General features: G+C 33.6%; 1 protein-coding gene across 3 annotated transcripts in view; it reads right to left on the bottom strand.

Annotated features, from left to right (window-relative positions):
* The window catches only part of LOC110487836 (NHS-like protein 3), a 118,058-nt gene that overhangs the window by 47,718 nt on the left and 49,502 nt on the right, over positions 1 to 20,838 (bottom strand). The window contains exon 1 of one of the 3 annotated variants that reach the window (XM_036971321.2): positions 8,684 to 10,329. The exons of the other annotated variants lie outside the window; for them this stretch is intronic. Coding sequence (XP_036827216.1) covers positions 8,684 to 8,858 — 175 coding nt within the window. The 5' untranslated portion in view covers positions 8,859 to 10,329. Of the gene's footprint in view, positions 1 to 8,683; positions 10,330 to 20,838 lie in introns of those variants that run through there. 3 annotated transcript variants of the gene reach the window in all.

The following is a 20,838-nucleotide window of genomic DNA, read 5'->3' as shown; positions in this document are numbered from 1 at the left end:
TAGCCTCCACATTGACTCTGTACCGGTGCCCCCTGTATATAGCCTCCACATTGACTCTGTACCGTAACACCCTGTATATAGCCTCCACATTGACTCTGTACCGGTGCCCCCTGTATATAGCCTCCACATTGACTCTGTACCGTAACCCCCTGTATATAGCCTCCACATTGACTCTGTACCGTAACACCCTGTATATAGCCTCCACATTGACTCTGTACCGGTGCCCCCTGTATATAGCCTCCACATTGACTCTGTACCGTAACACCCTGTATATAGCCTCCACATTGACTCTGTACCGGTGCCCCCTGTATATAGCCTCCACATTGACTCTGTACCGGTATCCCCTGTATATAGCCTCCACATTGACTCTGTACCGGTATCCCCTGTATATAGCCTCCACATTGACGCTGTACCGGTACCCCCTGTATATAGCCTCCACATTGACTCTGTACCGGTACCCCCTGTATATAGCCTCCACATTGACTCTGTACCGGTACCCCCTGTATATAGCCTCCACATTGACTCTGTACCGGTACCCCCTGTATATAGCCTCCACATTGACTCTGTACAGTAACACCCTGTATATAGACTCCACATTGACTCTGTACCGTAATACCCTGTATATAGCCTCCACATTGACTCTGTACCGTAATACCCTGTATATAGCCTCCACATTGACTCTGTACCGTAATACCCTGTATATAGCCTCCACATTGACTCTGTACCGTAACACCCTGTATATAGCCTCCACATTGACTCTGTACTGGTACCCCCCTGTATATAGCCTCCACATTGACTCTGTACCGGTACCCCCTGTATATAGCCTCCACATTGACTCTGTACTGGTACCCCCCTGTATATAGCCTCCACATTGACTCTGTACCGGTGCCCCCTGTATATAGCCTCCACATTGACTCTGTACCGGTGCCCCCTGTATATAGCCTCCACATTGACTCTGTACCGTAACACCCTGTATATAGCCTCCACATTGACTCTGTACCGGTGCCCCCTGTATATAGCCTCCACATTGACTCTGTACCGTAACACCCTGTATATAGCCTCCACATTGACTCTGTACCGGTGCCCCCTGTATATAGCCTCCACATTGACTCTGTACCGTAACACCCTGTATATAGCCTCCACATTGACTCTGTACCGGTGCCCCCTGTATATAGCCTCCACATTGACTCTGTACCGGTGCCCCCTGTATATAGCCTCCACATTGACTCTGTACCGTAACACCCTGTATATAGCCTCCACATTAACTCTGTACCGTAATACCCTGTATATAGCCTCCACATTGACTCTGTACCGTAACACCCTGTATATAGCCTCCACATTGACTCTGTACCGGTACCCCCTGTATATAGCCTCCACATTGACTCTGTACCGGTACCCCCTGTATATAGCCTCCACATTGACTCTGTACCGGTACCCCCTGTATATAGCCTCCACATTGACTCTGTACTGGTACCCCCTGTACATAGCCTCCACATTGACTCTGTACCGGTGCCCCCTGTATATAGCCTCCACATTGACTCTGTACCGGTGCCCCCTGTATATAGCCTCCACATTGACTCTGTACCGTAACACCCTGTATATAGCCTCCACATTAACTCTGTACCGTAATACCCTGTATATAGCCTCCACATTGACTCTGTACCGTAACACCCTGTATATAGCCTCCACATTGACTCTGTACCGGTACCCCCTGTATATAGCCTCCACATTGACTCTGTACTGGTACCCCCTGTATATAGCCTCCACATTGACTCTGTACCGTAATACCCTGTATATAGCCTCCACATTGACTCTGTACCGGTACCCCCTGTATATAGCCTCCACATTGACTCTGTACCAGTACCCCCTGTATATAGCCTCCACATTGACTCTGTACCGGTACCCCCTGTATATAGCCTCCACATTGACTCTGTACCGTAACACCCTGTATATAGCCTCCACATTGACTCTGTACCAGTACCCCCTGTATATAGCCTCCACATTGACTCTGTACCGGTACCCCCTGTATATACCCTCCACATTGACTTGGTACCGGTACCCCCTGTATATAGCCTCCACATTGACTCTGTACCGTAACACCCTGTATATAGCCTCCACATTGACTCTGTACCAGTACCCCCTGTATATAGCCTCCACATTGACTCTGTACCGGTACCCCCTGTATATAGCCTCCACATTGACTCTGTACCGGTACCCCCTGTATATAGCCTCCACATTGACTCTGTACAGTAACACCCTGTATATAGCCTCCACATTGACTCTGTACCGGTACCCCCTGTATATAGCCTCCACATTGACTCTGTACCGGTACCCCCTGTATATAGCCTCCACATTGACTCTGTACCGGTACCCCCTGTATATAGCCTCCACATTGACTCTGTACCGTAACACCCTGTATATAGCCTCCACATTGACTCTGTACCGTAATACCCTGTATATAGCCTCCACATTGACTCTGTACCGTAATACCCTGTATATAGCCTCCACATTGACTCTGTACCGGTACCCCCTGTATATAGCCTCCACATTGACTCTGTACCGGTACCCCCTGTATATAGCCTCCACATTGACTCTGTACAGTAACACCCTGTATATAGCCTCCACATTGACTCTGTACCGTAATACCCTGTATATAGCCTCCACATTGACTCTGTACCGGTACCCCCTGTATATAGCCTCCACATTGACTCTGTACAGTAACACCCTGTATATAGCCTCCACATTGACTCTGTACAGTAACACCCTGTATATAGCCTCCACATTGACTCTGTACCGTAACACCCTGTATATAGCCTCCACATTGACTCTGTACCGGTACCCCCTGTATATAGCCTCCACATTGACTCTGTACAGTAACACCCTGTATATAGCCTCCACATTGACTCTGTACTGGTACCCCCTGTATATAGCCTCCACATTGACTCTGTACCGGTACCCCCTGTATATAGCCTCCACATTGACTCTGTACAGTAACACCCTGTATATAGACTCCACATTGACTCTGTACCGGTACCCCCTGTATATAGCCTCCACATTGACTCTGTACAGTAACACCCTGTATATAGCCTCCACATTGACTCTGTACCGTAACACCCTGTATATAGCCTCCACATTAACTCTGTACCGTAATACCCTGTATATAGCCTCCACATTGACTCTGTACCAGTACCCCCTGTATATAGCCTCCACATTGACTCTGTACAGTAACACCCTGTATATAGACTCCACATTGACTCTGTACCGGTACCCCCTGTATATAGCCTCCACATTGACTCTGTACCGTAACACCCTGTATATAGCCTCCACATTGACTCTGTACCGGTACCCCCTGTATATAGCCTCCACATTGACTCTGTACCGGTGTATGAAGCCTCATTATTGTTTTTCTTATTGTGTTACTTTTTATTATTACTTTTTATTTTAGTCTATTTGGTAAATATTTTCTTAACTCTTCTTGAACTGAACTGTTGGATAAGGGCTCGTAAGTGAAGCATTTCACGCTAAAGTCTACACTTGTTGTATTCAGCATTTCACGGTAAAATCTATACTTGTTGTATTCAGCATTTCACGGTAAAGTCTATACTTGTTGTATTCAGCATTTCACGGTAAAGTCTATACTTGTTGTATTCAGCATTTCACAGTAAAGTCTACACTTGTTGTATCCAGCATTTCACGGTAAAGTCTACAATTGTTGTATTCAGCATTTCACGGTAAAGTCTATACTTGTTGTATTCAGCATTTCACGGTAAAGTCTATACTTGTTGTATTCAGCATTTCACGGTAAAGTCTATACTTGTTGTATTCAGCATTTCACGGTAAAGTCTACACTTGTTGTATCCAGCATTTCACGCTAAAGTCTACACTTGTTGTATTCAGCATTTCACGGTAAAGTCTATACTTGTTGTATCCAACATTTCACGGTAAAGTCTACAATTGTTGTATTCGGCACATTTGACTAATACAGTTTGATTTGATGTTACCAATACTTCAACCAAAAACTAATATTAGATAAAGGGAACCCGTGTAAACAAATAACACAACAATTACTTATACTTATTTAATTCATTTCATAAACTAAGTTATACAACACCCAATTCTCCTGTGTTAAAAAGTAATTGCCCCCTTACACTCAATAAGTGATTGTGCCACCATTAGCTGCAATGACTCCAACTATCCACTTCCTGTAGTTGTTGATCAGTCCACCTTTAGCTGCAATGACTCCAACCAACCACTTCCTGTAGTTGTTGATCAGTCCACCTTTAGCTGCAATGACTCCAACCAACCACTTCCTGTAGTTGTTGATCAGTCCACCTTTAGCTGCAATGACTCCAACCAACCACTTCCTGTAGTTGATCAGTCCACCTTTAGCTGCAGTGACTCCAACCAACCACTTTCTGTAGTTGTTGATCAGTCTCTCACGTCGCTGTGGAGGAATTTTGGCCCCCTCTTCCATGCATAACTGCTTTAACTCAGTGACATTTGTGGGTTTTCAAGCATGAACTGCTCGTTTCAAGTCCTGCCACAACATCTCAATGGGGATTAGGTCTAGACTTTGAATTGGCCATTCCAAAACTTCAAATTTATTGCGTTTTAGCCATTTTCATGTAGACTTGATTGTGTGTTTTGGATCATTGTCTTACTGCATGACCCAGCTGTGCTTCAGCTCACAAACAGAAGGCCTGACATTCTCCTGTACAATTCTCGGATACAGAGCAGAATTCATGGTTCCTTCTATTAAGGGCAAGTCGTCCAGGTCCTGAGGCAGCAAAGCATCTCCAAACCATCACACTACCACCACCACGCTTGACCGTTGGTACGAGGTTCTTACTGTGGAATGCAGTGTTCGGTTTTCGACCAGACATGATGGGACACATCTTGTCCAAAAAGTTGACTCTAGTTTGCTAAAAAAGCACCTGGAAGCACTGGGAGGATCATCAAGTGTGTGTGTGTGTGTGTGTGAATACATGTGTGTGTGTAGCCAACTGCATCGAGTACCATTGTACTAAGCAATGCCATCTCGTTGTGAAACTTAACTAAAACCATAATAAGCACATTTTCTCTCCCAAAATAAAATCCCTTTAGCCACAGCCAATGAACAAAGTCTCCATCGTAAACAAAGTTTCTCCTCTTTAATCAAATCTATTTAAACAACACAGTGTTAGACACAGGACAGGATGCCAGGACTCTAGGTCCATAAAGACACAGGACAGGATGCCAGGACTCTAGGTCCATAAAGACACAGGACAGGATGCCAGCACTCTAGGTCCATAAAGACACAGGACAGGACATCAGGACTCTAGGTCCATAAAGACACAGGACTGGATGCCAGGACTCTAGGTCCATAGAGACACAGGACAGGACGTCAGGACTCTAGGTCCATAAAGACACAGGACAGGATGTCAGCACTCTAGGTCCATAAAGACACAGGACAGGACGTCAGCACTCTAGGCCCATAAAGAGACAGGACTGTGGAAGAGGTAAGTAGAGGTAAGATACACATAAGATACTCATAAGATAAGATACTCATAGGATAAGATACTCATACGATAAGATACTCATAAGATAAGATACTCATAGGATGAGATACTCATAAGATAAGATACTCATACGATAAGATACTCACAAGATAGGGTACTCATCAACTGTACTAACAATACTCTAGATAGAAAATGGAAGAAATGTGGGATCACGACGTGTTGATTAAATGATCCAATGTACCATAATGGCTTAACTTTACAAGACTGTGTTGGCCTACAGGCAAGATGACATGACAGTATTATTGGTAAATAGAGTAACATGTACCGTACCAGTCAATAGTTTGGACACAGCTACTCATTCAAGGGTTTTTCATTCTTTTATTTACTGTTTTCTACATTGTAGAATAAAAGTGAAGACATCAAAACTATGAAATAACACATATGGAATCATGTAGTAACCAAAAAAGGTGTTAAACAAATCAAACTATATATTTTACATTTTGAGATTCTTCAAAGTAGCCAACCTTTGCCTTTTGATGACAGCATTGCACACTCTTGGCTTTTGGAATTTCTTTCTTTCTTTAATGCATTTGAGCTAATCAGTTGTGTTGTGACAAGGTAAGGGTGGTATAAGGAAGATAGCCTTATATGGTAAAAAAAAAAAAAGTTGATTTATTACCATGGAAACCATCAGCATCCTGGATCAACAGACAAGACATTCCATCAGAGGTTGAATATTGTAAGAACATTCCAGGAAAACATTGGGTCTTAAAATAAATGGATTCATTCCACATGTAGAGAGACTCTCCTACATGCAGATGTAGGATCTTAATTTGAGCCAATTTGCTGCAACTGGAAAATAATCTTTGCAGCAGAAGGAAATGTGAATTAATACGTGGATTGTAAAATGAATCTATTTTTTTTGTAGGGGTCGATGCAGTTTTTGTTAAGGGAAATTTAAAAAAACTACTTTAGAAACCTTTTTTAACCTTTGAATGCACTACAAGCTTGAATTTAAATAGTGATCAAATTAAGTTCCTACATCTGTACATGTGTTCAGATAACAGAATCAGAACGGAAATGTTGTCTGGTTCAACGGAAAGGTTGTGAAAAGTGCAGTGTTGTGGAAGGTGAATGTATTTGGGGTTTAACTATAGGGAAAGAGTGTTCAGAGGGTTCACATTAAACTTATCAGCACAGGGCCATATTTAGCAGAGTTTTCCACTCCAGATAGACACACCTAGGCTACAAGGTAAACCCACCCACACACACGCGCACACGCACGCACGCACGCACACACAGACACACACACACACTTACACACACCCTCACATGTGACATAAAGAACTAAAACACAGAGTGCATCTGTGAACAGTGAAGTCAGATACATCTGTCTGAATGAGAAACAGCCCACCAGAACAGTCTGATTCATCTGTCTGAATGAGAAACAGCCCACCAGAACAGTCCGATTCATCTGTCTGAATGAGAAACAGCCCACCAGAACAGTCTGATACATCTGTCTGAATGAGAAACAGCCCACCAGAACAGTCTGATTCATCTGTCTGAATGAGAAACAGCCCACCAGAACAGTCTGATTCATCTGTCTGAATGAGAAACAGCCCACCAGAACAGTCCGATTCATCTGTCTGAATGAGAAACAGCCCACCAGAACAGTCTGATTCATCTGTCTGAATGAGAAACAGCCCACCAGAACAGTCCGATTCATCTGTCTGAATGAGAAACAGCCCACCAGAACAGTCTGATTCATCTGTCTGAATGAGAAACAGCCCACCAGAACAGTCTGATACATCTGTCTGAATGAGAAACAGCCCACCAGAACAGTCCGATACATCTGTCTGCATGTTTAAACAGCCCACCAGAACAGTCTGATTCATCTGTCTGAATGAGAAACAGCCCACCAGAACAGTCTGATTCATCTGTCTGAATGAGAAACAGCCCACCAGAACAGTCAGATGCATCTGTCTGAATGAGAAACAGCCCACCAAAACAGTCCGATTCATCTGTCTGAATGAGAAACAGCCCACCAGAACAGTCTGATTCATCTGTCTGAATGAGAAACAGCCCACCAGAACAGTCCGATACATCTGTCTGAATGAGAAACAGCCCACCAGAACAGTCCGATACATCTGTCTGCATGTTTAAACAGCCCACCAGAACAGTCTGATTCATCTGTCTGAATGAGAAACAGCCCACCAGAACAGTCCGATTCATCTGTCTGAATGAGAAACAGCCCACCAGAACAGTCCGATACATCTGTCTGCATGAGAAACAGCCCACCAGAACAGTCCGATACATCTGTCTGCATGTTTAAACAGCCCACCAGAACAGTCTGATTCATCTGTCTGAATGAGAAACAGCCCACCAGAACAGTCCGATACATCTGTCTGAATGAGAAACAGCCCACCAGAACAGTCCGATACATCTGTCTGCATGTTTAAACAGCCCACCAGAACAGTCTGATTCATCTGTCTGAATGAGAAACAGCCCACCAGAACAGTCCGATTCATCTGTCTGAATGAGAAACAGCCCACCAGAACAGTCTGATACATCTGTCTGAATGAGAAACAGCCACCAGAACAGTCTGATACAACTGTCTGAATGAGAAACAGCCCACCAGAACAGTCCGATTCATCTGTCTGAATGAGAAACAGCCCACCAGAACAGTCTGATACATCTGTCTGAATGAGAAACAGCCACCAGAACAGTCTGATACGTCTGTCTGAATGAGAAACAGCCCACCAGAACAGTCTGATACATCTGTCTGAATGAGAAACAGCCACCAGAACAGTCTGATACAACTGTCTGAATGAGAAACAGCCCACCAGAACAGCCTGATACATCTGTCTGAATGAGAAACACTCACATCAACGTCAGTAACTTATGCTACCTCATATTGTTCCACAGGAAGCTTGCCCCTCCTCTCCACAAGGTAACAGGTGTTCATGCTTTTGACACCATCGTTACTACAACCAGAGATAATGACCATTTACATTTACATACCATTGACCATTTACATTACATACATTGGAATCTAGAACTATCTCATTGGAATCTCCAGGAAGATCTAGAAGACAGATGACATCATGCTGCTGACATCACAGACGGCTGAAATTCAATTCAATCCCCCAAAAACATTCCCATTGATCATCCAGCTCTGATCCTACCTGTTTTGAGTTTATCCACCCGCCCAAAGTGCCAGAAGGATTTGGTATTCCCTGAGCGGGGGCTGGGGTTAGGGCCAGGTTTAGAGCCTGAGCGGAGGTCAGGGTTGAGGTGTGAAGAGGGTCCGTTGCGGGCTTCAGGGACCCTCTTCTTGTTCTTGTGGACGCTGTTCCCCATGGTGAAGGAATCCGGGGTAATCCTCACCCCCCCTACATGGGGTCTAGAGTCCAGGTGAAGGAGGTGTCCCAAAAGGCAACATCTGGATAGTCCCTCTTCAAAAGCTCACACCCCCCTGGTCCTGAAACTCACACCCCCCTGGTCCTGAAACTCACACCCCCCTAATCCTGAAACTCACACACAGTCACAAACAGTTTAGCATACACACACTACTGGAAAAACTCACTCATACACTCAATCTCATGCTCTGTCATGCCTTCCCTGTTTTCGCTAAATACACATTCGTGTTGCTCTAAATCTGGCTAGAGACTCACTCATACACTCACACTCCACGTCACCCTAGTAAACAAACACACATTCCCACAGCTCCAGCTACACACCGACACACTGACACAGCTCCAGCTACACACCGACACACTGACACAGCTCCAGCTACACACCAACACACTGATACAGCTCCAGCTACACACCGACACACTGACACAGCTCCAGCTACACACCGACACACTGACACAGTTCCAGCTACACACTGACACACAGACACAGCTCCAGCTACACACTGACACACTGACACAGGTCCAGCTACACACTGACACACTGACACAGGTCCAGCTACACAAGAACACACTGACACAGTTCCAGCTACACACTGACACAACTCCAGCTACACACTGACACACTGGCACAGTTCCAGCTACACACTGACACAGTTCCAGCTACACACTGACACACTGACACAGTTCTAACTACACACCAACACACTGACACAGTTCCAGCTAGACAATAACACACTGACACACTGACACAGTTCCAGCTACACACCAACACACTGACACAGTTCCAGCTACACACCAACACACTGACACACTGACACAGTTCCAGCTACACACCAACACACTGACACAGTTCCAGCTACACACCAACACACTGACACACTGACACAGTTCCAGCTACACACTGACACACTGACATAGTTCTAACTACACACCAACACACTGACACAGTTCCAGCTACACACCAACACACTGACACACTAACACAGTTCCAGCTACACACTGACACAGTTCTAACTACACACCAACACAGTTCCAGCTAGACAATAACACACTGACACACTGACACAGTTCCAGCTACAAACTGACACACTGACACAGTTCTAACTACACACCAACACACTGACACAGTTCCAGCTAGACAATAACACACTGACACACTGACACAGTTCCAGCTACACACTGACACAGTTCTAACTACACACCAACACACTGACACAGTTCCAGCTAGACAATAACACACTGACACACTGACACAGTTCCAGCCTGAGAACCCCCACGCACCTACCCTCACAACCTCATCGCTCCGGCCAGTACTACGCCTGTCACACAACTAAGCTGCTTACACATTCTCTCAGTCCAATACATCCAGCGGCAGCAGCAGTGACCGTACAGTTCCACTCAGCAAGCCTGTCTGTGTGTGCCCCTCCCACTCTCTCTGTCTCTGTCTCTTTCGCTTTCTCTCTCGCTCTCTCTCTTTTTCTCTCTCTCTCTCTCTCTCTCTCTCTCTCTTTTTCTCTCTCTCTCTGTTGCTCTCTCTATCTCTCTCTGTTGCTCTCTCTCTCTCTCTCTTTCTCTCTCTGTCTCTCTCTCTCTTTCTCTCTCTGTCTCTCTCTCTATCTCTCTCTCTGTTGCTCTTTCTCTCTCTCTCTGTCTCTCTCTCTGTCTCTCTCTCTCTCTCTCCCTCCCTCCCATCTCTTTGTTTATGTCTCTGACACAGTTTAGTCCTTTTCTCTCTGTGTGTGGACTCTCTCCACCTCTTCTGACTGTTTTCTGGATGTTTTCATCTATCGTAATTATTTTATTAGCTCTCTATTCTCTGAAGAGAGGATCCAAAAAATACTCCAGTGTTTACTCTGACCAGAACATCTCATCGGTCTGTCAAGCTGTACACAACAACACCCAGAGCAGGCTGTGTGTCTGTCAAACTAGACTACACAACAAACATGACTAACATCTCCTGTCAACACAGACTCTGGTAAAGGGAAGACACAAACACATGACCTTTTTACCCTATTCAACTGTTACCCTATTACATTATTAAACTATGAAACTATTAAACTATGAAACTAATACCCTATTAAACTATTAAACTCTTACAATTTTAAACTACTAAACTTTTAAACTATTAAACTATTACCCTATTAAACTATTAAACTATTAAACTATTAAACTATTACCCTATTAAACTATTAAACTATTAAACTATTAAACTATTAAACTATTAAACTATTACCCTATTAAACTATTACCCTATTAAACTATTGAACTATTAAACTATTAAACTATTAAACTATTAAACTATTAAACTATTACCGTATTAAACTATTAAACTATTAAACTATTACCATTTTAAACTATTGAACTATTAAGCTATTACCCTATTACCCTATTAAACTATTAAACTATTAAACTATTAAACTATTAAACTATTAAACTATTAAACTATTAAACTATTAAACTATTAAACTATTACCGTATTAAACTATTACCGTATTAAACTATTAAACTATTAAACTATTAAACTATTAAACTATTCAACTATTAAACTATTACCCTATTAAACTATTAAACTATTAAACTATTAAACTATTACCGTATTAAACTATTACCCTATTAAACTATTAAACTATTAAACTATTAAACTATTAAACTATTACCGTATTAAACTATTACCCTATTAAACTATTAAACTATTAAACTATTAAACTATTACCGTATTAAACTATTGAACTATTAAACTATTAAACTATTAAACTATTACCCTGTTAAACTATTAAACTATTGAACTATTAAACTATTAAACTATTAAACTATTACCCTGTTAAACTATTGAACTATTAAACTATTAAACTATTAAACTATTAAACTATTAAACTATTAAACTATTACCGTATTAAACTATTAAACTATTAAACTATTAAACTATTAAACAATTAAACTATTACCCTGTTAAACTATTGAACTATTACCCTGTTAAACTATTAAACTATTACCCTGTTAAACTATTAAACTATTACCGTATTAAACTATTAAACTATTAAACTATTAAACTATTAAACTATTACCGTATTAAACTATTAAACTATTAAACTATTAAACTATTAAACAATTAAACTATTACCCTGTTAAACTATTGAACTATTAAACTATTAAACTATTAAACTATTAAACTATTACCGTATTAAACTATTGAACTATTAAACTATTAAACTATTAAACTATTAAACTATTAAACTATTAAACTATTAAACTATTAAACTATTACCGTATTAAACTATTAAACTATTAAACTATTAAACTATTAAACTATTAAACTATTAAACTATTAAACTATTAAACTATTAAACTATTACCGTATTAAATTACTAAACTATTAAACTATTAAACTATTAAACTATTACCGTATTAAACTATTGAACTATTAAACTATTAAACTATTAAACTATTAAACTATTAAACTATTACCGTATTAAACTATTAAACTATTAAACTATTAAACTATTACCGTATTAAACTATTAAACTATTAAACTATTAAACTATTAAACTATTCAACTATTAAACTATTACCGTATTAAACTATTACCCTATTAAACTATTAAACTATTAAACTATTAAACTATTACCCTGTTAAACTATTAAACTATTGAACTATTAAACTATTAAACTATTAAACTATTACCCTGTTAAACTATTGAACTATTAAACTATTAAACTATTAAACTATTAAACTATTAAACTATTAAACTATTACCGTATTAAACTATTAAACTATTAAACTATTAAACTATTAAACTATTACCGTATTAAACTATTAAACTATTACCATTTAAAACTATTGAACTATTAAACTATTACCCTATTAAACTATTACCCTATTAAACTATTAAACTATTAAACTCTTAAACTATTACCCTATTAAACTATTACCCTATTAAACTATTACCGTATTAAACTATTACCCTATTAAACTATTAAACTATTAAACTATTACCGTATTAAACTATTAAACTATTAAACTATTAAACTATTAAACTATTAAACTATTAAACTATTAAACTATTACCCTATTAAACTATTACCCTATTAAACTATTAAACTATTACCGTATTAAACTATTACCGTATTAAACTATTAAACTATTAAACTATTACCGTATTAAACTATTACCGTATTAAACTATTAAACTATTAAACTATTACCGTATTAAACTATTACCCTATTAAACTATTAAACTATTACCCTATTAAACTATTACCGTATTAAACTATTACCCTATTAAACTATTAAACTATTAAACTATTAAACTATTACCCTATTAAACTATTAAACTATTAAACTATTAAACTATTACCCTATTAAACTATTAAACTATTACCCTATTAAACTATTACCGTATTAAACTATTACCCTATTAAACTATTACCCTATTAAACTATTACCCTATTAAACTATTACCCTATTAAACTATTACCCTATTAAACTATTAAACTATTACCGTATTAAACTATTACCCTATTAAACTATTAAACTATTACCGTATTAAACTATTAAACTATTAAACTATTAAACTATTAAACTATTAAACTGTTACCCTATTAAACTATTACCCTATTAAACTATTAAACTATTAAACTATTACCGTATTAAACTATTAAACTATTAAACTATTAAACTATTACCGTATTAAACTATTAAACTATTAAACTATTAAACTATTAAACTATTAAACTATTACCGTATTAAACTATTAAACTATTAAACTATTAAACTATTAAACTATTAAACTATTACCGTATTAAACTATTAAACTATTAAACTATTAAACTATTAAACTATTAAACTATTAAACTATTAAACTATTACCGTATTAAACTATTAAACTATTAAACTATTAAACTATTAAACTATTAAACTATTAAACTATTACCGTATTAAACTATTAAACTATTACCCTATTAAACTATTAAACTATTAAACTATTAAACTATTACCGTATTAAACTATTACCCTATTAAACTATTACCGTATTAAACTATTACCGTATTAAAACTATTACCCTATTACCGTATTAAACTATTAAACTATTAAACTATTACCATTTCAAACTATTGAACTATTAAGCTATTACCCTATTAAACTATTAAACTATTAAACTATTAAACTATTAAACTATTACCGTATTAAACTATTAAACTATTAAACTATTAAACTATTAAACTATTACCGTATTAAACTATTACCGTATTAAACTATTAAACTATTAAACTATTAAACTATTCAACTATTAAACTATTACCGTATTAAACTATTACCCTATTAAACTATTAAACTATTACCCTGTTAAACTATTAAACTATTAAACTATTAAACTATTAAACTATTAAACTATTACCCTGTTAAACTATTGAACTATTAAACTATTAAACTATTACCCTATTAAACTATTAAACTATTAAACTATTACCCTGTTAAACTATTGAACTATTAAACTATTAAACTATTACCCTATTAAACTATTAAACTATTAAACTATTAAACTATTAAACTATTAAACTATTAAACTATTACCCTGTTAAACTATTAAACTATTGAACTATTAAACTATTAAACTATTACCCTGTTAAACTATTAAACTATTGAACTATTAAACTATTAAACTATTACCCTATTAAACTATTACCGTATTGAACTATTAAACTATTAAACTATTACCCTATTAAACTATTAAACTATTACCCTATTAAACTATTAAACTATTAAACTATTACCGTATTAAACTATTACCGTATTAAACTATTACCGTATTAAACTATTAAACTATTAAACTATTACCGTATTAAACTATTACCGTATTAAACTATTACCGTATTAAACTATTAAACTATTAAACTATTAAACTATTAAACTATTACCCTGTTAAACTATTAAACTATTGAACTATTAAACTATTAAACTATTAAACTATTAAACTATTACCCTGTTAAACTATTGAACTATTAAACTATTAAACTATTAAACTATTAAACTATTAAACTATTAAACTATTACCGTATTAAACTATTAAACTATTAAACTATTAAACTATTACCGTATTAAACTATTACCCTATTAAACTATTAAACTATTAAACTATTAAACTATTACCGTATTAAACTATTAAACTATTAAACTATTAAACTATTACCGTATTAAACTATTACCCTATTAAACTATTAAACTATTAAACTATTAAACTATTAAACTATTAAACTATTACCGTATTAAACTATTACCCTATTAAACTATTAAACTATTAAACTATTAAACTATTAAACTATTAAACTATTACCGTATTAAACTACTAAACTATTAAACTATTAAACTATTAAACTATTAAACTATTAAACTATTAAACTATTAAACTGTTACCGTATTAAACTATTAAACTATTAAACTATTAAACTATTACCGTATTAAACTACTAAACTATGAAACTATGAAACTATTAAACTATTAAACTATTAAACTATTAAACTATTACCGTATTAAACTATTAAACTATTAAACTATTAAACTATTACTGTATTAAACTATTAAACTATTAAACTATTAAACTATTACCGTATTAAACTATTAAACTATTAAACTATTACCGTATTAAACTATTACCGTATTAAACTACTAAACTATTAAACTATTAAACTATTAAACTATTACCGTATTAAACTACTAAACTATTAAACTATTAAACTATTACCGTATTAAACTATTACCCTACTAAACTATTACCGTATTAAACTATTACCGTATTAAACTATTACCCTATTAAACTATTACCGTATTAAACTATTAAACTATTAAACTATTACCGTATTAAACTATTAAACTATTAAACTATTACCGTATTAAACTATTAAACTATTAAACTATTAAACTATTAAACTATTAAACTATTAAACTATTACCGTATTAAACTATTAAACTATTACCGTATTAAACTATTAAACTATTAAACTATTACCGTATTAAACTATTCAACTATTAAACTATTAAACTATTACCGTATTAAACTATTAAACTATTACCCTATTAAACTATTAAACTATTAAACTATTAAACTATTAAACTATTACCGTATTAAACTATTACCCTATTAAACTATTACCGTATTAAACTATTACCGTATTAAAACTATTACCCTATTACCGTATTAAACTATTAAACTATTAAACTATTACCATTTCAAACTATTGAACTATTAAGCTATTACCCTATTAAACTATTAAACTATTAAACTATTAAACTATTAAACTATTACCGTATTAAACTATTAAACTATTAAACTATTAAACTATTAAACTATTACCGTATTAAACTATTAAACTATTAAACTATTAAACAATTAAACTATTAAACTATTAAACTATTACCCTATTAAACTATTAAACTATTAAACTATTACCCTATTAAACTATTAAACTATTAAACTATTAAACTATTAAACTATTACCCTATTAAACTATTAAACTATTAAACTATTACCGTATTAAACTATTACCGTATTAAACTATTAAACTATTAAACTATTAAACTATTCAACTCTTACCCTATTAAACTATTAAACTATTAAACTATTAAACTATTAAACTATTACCGTATTAAACTATTACCCTATTAAACTATTAAACTATTAAACTATTAAACTATTAAACTATTACCGTATTAAACTATTACCCTATTAAACTATTAAACTATTACCCTGTTAAACTATTAAACTATTAAACTATTAAACTATTAAACTATTAAACTATTACCCTGTTAAACTATTGAACTATTAAACTATTAAACTATTAAACTATTACCGTATTAAACTATTAAACTATTACCGTATTAAACTATTAAACTATTAAACTATTAAACTATTAAACTATTACCCTGTTAAACTATTGAACTATTAAACTATTAAACTATTAAACTATTAAACTATTAAACTATTACCGTATTAAACTATTACCCTATTAAACTATTACCGTATTAAACTATTAAACTATTAAACTATTACCGTATTAAACTATTAAACTATTAAACTATTACCGTATTAAACTATTAAACTATTAAACTATTAAACTATTAAACTATTAAACTATTACCGTATTAAACTATTACCCTATTAAACTATTAAACTATTAAACTATTAAACTATTACCGTATTAAACTATTAAACTATTAAACTATTAAACTATTACCGTATTAAACTATTACCCTATTAAACTATTAAACTATTAAACTATTAAACTATTAAACTATTAAACTATTACCGTATTAAACTATTACCCTATTAAACTATTAAACTATTAAACTATTAAACTATTAAACTATTAAACTATTACCGTATTAAACTACTAAACTATGAAACTATGAAACTATTAAACTATTAAACTATTAAACTATTAAACTATTACCGTATTAAACTATTAAACTATTAAACTATTAAACTATTACTGTATTAAACTATTAAACTATTAAACTATTAAACTATTACCGTATTAAACTATTAAACTATTAAACTATTACCGTATTAAACTATTACCGTATTAAACTACTAAACTATTAAACTATTAAACTATTAAACTATTACCGTATTAAACTACTAAACTATTAAACTATTAAACTATTACCGTATTAAACTATTACCCTACTAAACTATTACCGTATTAAACTATTACCGTATTAAACTATTACCCTATTAAACTATTACCCTATTAAACTATTACCGTATTAAACTATTACCCTATTAAACTATTACCCTATTAAACTATTACCGTATTAAACTATTAAACTATTAAACTATTACCGTATTAAACTATTAAACTATTAAACTATTAAACTATTACCGTATTAAACTATTAAACTATTAAACTATTACCGTATTAAACTATTAAACTATTAAACTATTAAACTATTACCGTATTAAACTATTAAACTATTAAACTATTAAACTATTAAACTATTAAACTATTACCGTATTAAACTATTAAACTATTACCGTATTAAACTATTAAACTATTAAACTATTACCGTATTAAACTATTAAACTATTAAACTATTAAACTATTACCGTATTAAACTATTACCCTATTAAACTATTACCGTATTAAACTATTAAACTATTAAACTATTAAACTATTAAACTATTAAACTATTGAACTATTAAGCTATTACCCTATTAAACTATTAAACTATTAAACTATTAAACTATTAAACTGTTACCGTATTAAACTATTAAACTATTACCGTATTAAACTATTAAACTATTACCGTATTAAACTATTAAACTATTAAACTATTACCGTATTAAACTATTAAACTATTACCGTATTAAACTATTAAACTATTAAACTATTACCGTATTAAACTATTAAACTATTAAACTATTAAACTATTAAACTATTACCGTATTAAACTATTAAACTATTAAACTATTAAACTATTACCGAATTAAACTATTACCGTATTAAACTATTACCCTATTAAACTATTAAACTATTAAACTATTACCCTATTAAACTATTACCGTATTAAACTATTACCCTATTAAACTATTACCGTATTAAACTATTAAACTATTACCCTATTAAACTATTACCGTATTAAACTATTACCGTATTAAACTATTAAACTATTAAACTATTAAACTATTAAACTATTACCGTATTAAACTATTACCCTATTAAACTATTAAACTATTAAACTATTAAACTATTAAACTATTACCCTATTAAACTATTAAACTATTAAACTATTAAACTATTAAACTATTACCCTATTAAACTATTAAACTATTACCCTATTAAACTATTAAACTATTACCCTATTAAACTATTAAACTATTAAACTATTAAACTATTAAACTATTAAACTATTACCGTATTAAACTATTAAACTATTAAACTATTAAACTATTAAACTATTACCCTATTAAACTATTAAACTATTACCCTATTAAACTATTAAACTATTAAACTATTAAACTATTAAACTATTAAACTATTACCGTATTAAACTATTAAACTATTAAACTATTAAACTATTACCGTATTAAACTATTACCCTATTAAACTATTAAACTATTAAACTATTACCGTATTAAACTATTAAACTATTAAACTATTACCGTATTAAACTATTAAACTATTAAACTATTAAACTATTACCGTAATAAAATATTAAACTATTAAACTATTACCGTATTAAACTATTACCGTATTAAACTATTAAACTATTACCCTATTAAACTATTAAACTATTAAACTATTAAACTATTAAACTATTACCGTATTAAACTATTAAACTATTAAACTATTAAACTATTAAACTATTACCCTATTAAACTATTAAACTATTACCGTATTAAACTATTACCGTATTAAACTATTAAACTATTAAACTATTACCGTATTAAACTATTAAACTATTAAACTATTAAACTATTAAACTATTACCGTATTAAACTATTAAACTATTACCGTATTAAACTATTAAACTATTAAACTATTAAACTATTAAACTATTAAACTATTAAACTATTAAACTATTACCGTATTAAACTATTACCGTATTAAACTATTACCGTATTAAACTATTACCCTATTAAACTATTACCGTATTAAACTATTACCGTATTAAACTATTACCCTATTAAACTATTACCGTATTAAACTATTAAACTATTAAACTATTAAACTATTAAACTATTACCCTATTAAACTATTACCGTATTAAACTATTACCCTATTAAACTATTACCGTATTAAACTATTACCCTATTAAACTATTTCCGTATTAAACTATTACCCTATTAAACTATTAAACTATTAAACTATTAAACTATTACCGTATTAAACTATTACCCTATTAAACTATTACCCTATTAAACTATTACCCTATTAAACTATTTCCGTATTAAACTATTACCCTATTAAACTATTAAACTATTAAACTATTAAACTATTACCGTATTAAACTATTACCCTATTAAACTATTACCCTATTAAACTATTACCCTATTAAACTATTAAACTATTAAACTATTACCGTATTAAACTATTAAACTATTAAACTATTAAACTACTAAACTATTAAACTATTACCCTATTAAACTATTACCGTATTAAACTATTACCCTATTAAACTATTAAACTATTAAACTATTACCGTATTAAACTATTAAACTATTAAACTATTAAACTATTAAACTATTAAACTACTAAACTATTAAACTATTACCCTATTAAACTATTACCGTATTAAACTATTAAACTATTAAACTATTAAACTATTAAACTATTAAACTATTAAACTATTAAACTATTACCGTATTAAACTATTAAACTATTAAACTATTAAACTATTAAACTATTAAACTATTACCCTATTAAACTATTAAACTATTACCCTATTAAACTATTATTATTTTAAATTCCCCAGGCTGTATCACAACAGGCCTTGAGTCCCAGAGAGAGGCACAACAGGCCTTGAGTCCCAGAGAGACGCACAACAGGCCTTGAGTCCCAGAGAGACGCACAACAGGCCTTGAGTCCCAGAGAGACGCACATCAGGCCTTGAGTCGCAGAGAGAGGCACAACAGGCCTTGAGTCCCAGAGAGACGCACAACAGGCCTTGAGTCCCAGAGAGACGCACAACAGGCCTTGAGTCCCAGAGAGACGCACAACAGGCCTTGAGTCCCAGAGAGACGCACATCAGGCCTTGAGTCCCAGAGAGAGGCACATCAGGCCTTGAGACCCATAGAGAGGCACAACAGACCTTGAGTCCCAGAGAGACGCACAACAGGCCTTGAGTCCCAGAGAGACGCACAACAGGCCTTGAGTCCCAGAGAGACGCACAACAGGCCTTGAGTCCCAGAGAGACGCACTACAGGCCTTG

This window comes from Oncorhynchus mykiss, chromosome 30 (assembly GCF_057628025.1).
Source record: "Oncorhynchus mykiss isolate SJ-2025 chromosome 30, ASM5762802v1, whole genome shotgun sequence".
NCBI classification, from domain to species: Eukaryota; Metazoa; Chordata; class Actinopteri; order Salmoniformes; family Salmonidae; genus Oncorhynchus; species Oncorhynchus mykiss.
This window is presented reverse-complemented; position numbering and strand designations above follow the sequence as displayed.